Source organism: Parasteatoda tepidariorum, chromosome 2 (assembly GCF_982258835.1).
Source record: "Parasteatoda tepidariorum strain Cologne lab strain chromosome 2, Ptep-v5.0, whole genome shotgun sequence".
NCBI classification, from domain to species: Eukaryota; Metazoa; Arthropoda; class Arachnida; order Araneae; family Theridiidae; genus Parasteatoda; species Parasteatoda tepidariorum.
The window spans coordinates 129,375,882-129,382,187 of record NC_141756.1 but is presented as its reverse complement, the minus strand read 5'-3'; the positions used below and the strand labels follow the sequence as shown (position 1 = coordinate 129,382,187).

At 29.9% G+C, this 6,306-nt stretch overlaps 1 protein-coding gene across 1 annotated transcript in view; it reads left to right on the top strand.

Moving 5' to 3' along the window:
• Window positions 1-2,439, top strand: part of LOC147816209 (uncharacterized) — a 71,676-nt gene extending 69,237 nt beyond the window's left edge. Inside the window, exons 10-11 of the mRNA XM_087156733.1 lie at window positions 8-106; window positions 2,365-2,439. Coding sequence (XP_087012859.1) covers window positions 8-106; window positions 2,365-2,439 — 174 coding nt within the window. The remainder of the gene's footprint in view (window positions 1-7; window positions 107-2,364) is intronic.
• The last annotated feature ends 3,867 nt before the right edge of the window (window positions 2,440-6,306 follow it).

The window sequence follows — 6,306 nt, the reverse complement described above, 5'->3', positions numbered from 1 at the left end:
TTTCCAGATCATCAAAAGAGCCCGCCAGAAATATTTGTATGAAAAATACGTTAAAAACCACTCTGATATTGAGAAAATTATTTCTGATGTACAAGAAGCTATTAAGGTAGTTTTATGTTGTTTTTTAAAACAGTTTTTGTAATAATGTTTAACTTTATTGAATATTTGTTGTTTTTTTTTAGATCCATTGCAATTTTTATTTTTTTTTTAAATGTCTTCAATGAAAGAGTATTTGGTTTGTGTTTTTTTTAAGGCTATGCAAGTAATTTTGTGCATTACTGAATAATCATAGGTTTTTCGTATTGATGAAGCACGTATTGATGATAAACATGAATGTAATCTTTAAAAAGATGGATGTATTTGTAAAAAGAAATTCTGTAAAAGGACAGTGATACTTACAGTTTGTATAACTGTTCTGTATACAAAACAGCTATACAAAAACAACGAAATTACAATCGTGAAAGCTTGAACATCGGTCATTAATATTGCTCGTGAGAAATAATTTTATTTAAAGCATTTTTCCATTCTAACCCTTTCTAGTTTAAATAAAAAAAGACATAACACGATTCTTCGATTTTTTAAAAAAAAAATTCCTTTCATTTTTTGTTACTGTCTCTTTTTGATATATTTGATTTTATGTATCAACATAAAAAAAACGCGCTTGAAAGTGTTTTAAAAAGAATATTCTGGTATAATGTTTAAATCAAAAGTTTGAACTTAGCTGCTGAAATTTGGATTCCTGCGATCAAGAACTAATTAACTTAAATTAAGTCGAGGTTTTTTCATTCAAACTGCGATCTCTGTTGTCAGTTTTGCTCTCTATTTCTTTCATATTTATGTAATAGTTTTATTATTTTTTTTGGAGTAGAACCTTGTTTGATCCTTTTACATGGGACCATTCATTTTGAGCGGTAGATATAGGAAAACAATGAAGACCAATCAGCGTAAAATATCAAATAATGTTTTGAAGTATTATGAAGGGTAATTAACTTAAAAAATTAATAAATTTGCAATAATTTTAAAAATATTATTTGAAAGGAGTTTTTTCTTGTTTATTTTATTATTATTATTTTAATAACGGCCGACACTGAATTTTCGTTTTTCGCCTTAGAAAATGTCAGACTTGTTACTCATTTATCGTCTGTGAACCATCACAGGTGTCCGCCGGGTCACGGAGACGAGTCACGCTACACCACCACAGATACCTGTTTATAGGGTGGACCACATTCACTCAACAGAATGACAACACACAGAGAAACATCCAATGCCCTGAGTGAGATTTGAACCCACAGCCATTGGCTTTGCTCTCAGGCACGCTAACCACTTGGTCACCTGGTTGGCATTAAATATGTTATGTAATTAGTACAAAAAATATTTCAGGAGCAGTAAAAAATGATGAATTTATTCTTTTAAAATACTTGGTAATGTTAGTTTGAGCTGACCCTTAGCTACTCAATGCAAACAATAAATTTTTGACACTTGAAACAGGAGACCATTTTTCTTTTGTAAATTAGTGTGTATACTGAAAGTTTCTCGTCATTATCAAATGATGTGCAGCATTTCTCAATTGCTGCCACTAATTGCAGTTCCGTTTTTATCGATATCACTTTAGCTCCTGCAACCATCTCTTTTAGCGAGAACTCCACAACATTTTCACCAACTAATGCATGAAACATCTTGTTTGAGGCATTTTTGCCTAATTGCACTATTTTCTTCGTCGTTTTTATGATTTACTGCTTTTCTTCTTTAAGCAAAATAAATTCCAATTTTTTTTTAAAATCTCAGTAAGATTTCTGAGCAATATATTAGTGGCTAGTTTTAAAACATTCCCTGACCTGATATTATTTGCGTTATAAAAATAGCATTTGTGACGGTACCAGTAAAATTAAACGATGTATCGAGGTTCGACTGTATTGTATTCTTATTTGAAAAACTTATCTTTAGATAGTTTGAACAACCATTTTTCAAGTGTTATATTTTGTAGAGTGTGACACTATTAGTGATAATGAAGTATTAATTGTTTAAAGTTTAAAAAAATTAGGGTATGTTCATATTTTGTATAATACCAGGGTATTTGGGGGCAAAAGCCCCCTAAACCAGTGTTTATACAGAGAAATATTGGTAGTTTATAAATTTAGGGATAACAAAGTTGTCATTTTGAATTCTTTTTCAAACACATTCTTTAAATTCGTTTCAATCTTATGCTTGACTATGAAGTCTATTTGTTATACAATTATTTATTTAATGGAATTGTTTTATTGTTATAGCCTGGTTTTATTTTGAAGTTATTATTTTTATTTTAAAAAATGGGTTTTAAACAAAATATGTTATAACAAATTTTTAACAATGTTTGCATATTTCTAGAATTATGAAACTGTTTTGGAAGCTACATTTGATAAGGATAAGAAGACAATGATTGAAAATGATTTTTTTTGTTAAACGGATATTTACACAAAACATGATGGCATTCCAGGATGTATCCTGTATTGCATTCATGTTTCTTTTATTCTATTTTAATTTAATTTCAATTCCCTAATATTTTTGTATATTTTTAAATAAGTAATATTTGAGTGATATTAGTGATTTTTTGTTAGTGAATGAATTTAGTGATATATGAGTCTTTTTTGCAACCGTCGTTGAATTGCTAACCCAATTTTGGGTTTAAGACTACTAATGTTAAACTTCGTAGCCTTGTAATTTTGAGCACACTTTTTTGATGGAATCAACCCGCATTTGCCTTACATGGAGAGGAAAACCTCGAAAATCTCCCAGGGTTAGCCTAACAGCAAGGGGACTCTAACCCATGATCCGTCGTCTACCACTGAAGATAATTTGCGTCGGCACTGTGGTCGGTGTGAGCTGGATGCGGACGGCCATCTCTGGAATTTGAACCCTATTCGCTCAATTAAAAGACGAACTCTATCCCCTGGACTCTTGAGAGCGTTATTGATGATTTGATATCGTCATGATCTAGATTATATTCACTCTTTGAACCAAAATAAATGCGATAAGTTTTACTTCACACGCTTAGTTTTTGTTCTGTTTCATTTTAAAGGCTTTATTTGAATAATTTGAGTTTTGGGATACAGACCCTTAAAATCTAACAAATGAATTATTTTTCCATCTTGCCTGATTTTTGATGTTCCTTTGCATGCCATGCAAAATAAGGCTGGAGGATTATATTGGTTTTTAACAGTCATGGTCAATATTAATTTCGAACAGTTAATTTAATTCAATTCAATTCAATATTAATTTCGAACTCCCCCGGAAATTTACTGTTTAATTTATTTAATGCTAATCCCATACATTTCACTAGTAGATGATAAATCTGTGTTACCATTTATCACATTGTTTTAATACTACCTAACACCAAGGTACAACACAAGTGTGGGACTGATCACAAAGACACGGTTCGCAGTAGAACACCCAAAAGAGCGTTTTATGTAATTTGTGTTGAATTTACGAGGAAATCTCAATTAACAAGTTTTGTTGTTGTTGTTTTTTTAACTTACACATTTTTGTGGTTTATTTTGGATTGCTTCAAATTTGTAAAGATTGGTGGAAAACTGACACCATAGTTAATTGGAAGGGATGTAAATTTTATTATTTGTGTTCAACTTTCTTCAGTATTGCTCATTAGACATCAGGTCCAATTGTATCTCAGAAAAATAGAATTTCAGATTCTGCTTCAAATGAATTGTTTAAGTTGTGTTTAATTGATAAAATGTATGATTATTAAAATTGAGTCGATTTAAAAATAGCTCTCACATGTTTTAATCCCTATCAACTCGTTTTAGACGGATGAAATAACTTTTTTTCAAAATCAATTTTGAACGTTTGAAATTATAACTGATTTGTGCATTAGCCTTAAGATAGGAAAGAAATGACTTGAATGATTGTGAATTGAAACTAACTCTGGTTATTTAATTAGTGGAGTTGACCCACTATACAAAACCTTCAACTCTAACTTCTAAATTACGAATTGATTTGTCAGATTTTGATGAAGCTTTATTCTTTCTTAAGATAAAAGAACACATTCAAAATTTTATTATGTAAATGAGTTCGTGAATTATAGCACCACAAATTTCGATCAGAAACTAATAGAAAATAATGATTCAACTTACATGCTGCTGTTATTTTTTTAAAGGAAAAGCAGTATACTTAGTAGTAAGTTGGCAATTTCTGGTTATATATAACATTTAAAGTATAGTTAAACAAAAAAACTGAAGGTTAGTCTGTCTTCCCCTCAGGAATTGCTTAAAAATATTTGTCTGCCTCTGAATCTTCCTTAACTTAACTCGTTAAACACTAGATGAAATAAAATAAATGTTATGACACTAGTGGGCTTTTGAATTTTAAGCAGGTTAGAGATATTAATTTATGAGTCATCTTTATTGTAGTAATAATTATTATTGTAATTGAGGCAATCAGACAATTTGGAGCATGTCAAACAGTAGATGAAATAAATAATGTGACACTAGTTAGCTTTAGAATTTTCAGCTGGTTAGAGATGCTAATTTATGAGTCATCTTTACTGTAGTAATAATTATTATTGTAATTGAAGCAATCAATCAATTTGGAGCGCGTTAAACGCTAGATAAAATAAATAATATGACACTAGTGGGCTTTTGAATTTTCAGCAGGTTAGAGATGTTAATTTATAATTCATCTTTACTGTTGTAATAATTATTATTGTAATTGAGGCAATCAGACAATTTTATAAACAGAGATTTATGACGTGGGTGGCTGCCTGGTAGTAGGATTTACTGTGTCAATCTTAATAAATTCAAATTGTCTGTGATTCTTACACAGTCAGACAGTCTATTATTATAAAAATTATGTTTAATCGAACATGTTTCGTCACTTTTCATTTACTTATTGGTGTCTGCTGATTGGTAAACAAATTTTATTGAAGACATGAAAAAATGATCTCATATAAGGTAGATAATAATTCTACACATAAAAAATGCTTAAAGTTTACCATCTTGGTTAAATTCGTTACACTTTTAAATGAATGGAATAATTAAAATTCAGCAAATGGAATAAGCCCCTATACAGTCGATAAACAAGCAACTAGTGTTTTTGGAAATAAGAATTTTGTGTTTTCAAATTTTTCTTGGTCTTTAAAATTCTCCATTTTTTTAAAATTCCAGTTAATTGAAAGTTCTTATTTAGAAATTTTGAAAGTCATCACTTTTCATTTACTTATTGGTGCCTGCTGATTGGTAAACAAATTTTGTTAAAGACCTGGAAAAAATAGAAATCGAGGAAGTTTTTAAAAAAATGAGATGAAAACTAATCAGCTGTAATGCTACGGTGGATCTAAAAACATTGACTATCCTTGATTTACCATGGTGCGTAGAATTTTTGAAAAGTACTTAAAGGTGCTTATTTTAGAGTTTTGTATTTTAAAAGCCCGTAAAGATGCTTTTTTTCATAGTGTGTTTTTAAAAACTGCTTAATTTTTCCTTTTCAAAATTGACTTTTTTTCTTTACCATGTCCATTTTCACAATGTTCTATCCAACGTTTTCACTATTCATTCAACCACAATCCATTTCGGCGTAGCGCCGGTTCATAGCTTATGAAAGTGCCAATCATTTTACGTGTTTGATGACCCGTCTACTGAGCTGGGTTCGGTGAGATTCTCTGCGATGCATTTTGTAAGATATTCTCAATTTCATTTTTCACCTTCTGATATAGAACCAAAAAATCTCTTGATCATTTTATAATGGCTAATATATTCAAGAAAAGAGCTCTTTGTCTGAAACTAGTTATTTTATCATGTAGAGTCTTTGAAAATTATTTTGCATTTTGTTAATGTATATATTACTTCTGAATGCTTAAAAAGTACTTAAAAGGTGTTCATTTTTTGTTGAAAGATTTGGCTACACACCATGTTTTCTATATTGTTTTAGAAAAATTTTAAGAAAATTTTTTCGAATCAGAAGAGTGAAGAAACTACAAACAAATATTGTCGACCTTACTGTTTAGAATTGGGCCCACCGGGGCATAAGGCACTGAAGAGACCCTTGAAATCTTACTTTTTATGAATTGTATTTAAAAGAAAACTAAGAATAAACAACATTGTCTAGTATATTTTTTAAATTAAATATATTTTATTGTATAAAGTGTAAATTTCTTTTTCTGCAAATAGTGATTGATTATAACACCGATAATTTGAATAGTTTATCACCTGGAAAACTTATAAAGGCGCATCTATGTTCAATGAAGTTTCTGGTACTCAACATTCCCTTACTGTTCAATTTGCACCTGCAAGGTTCATACGTACCTTTAAAATAAATTAA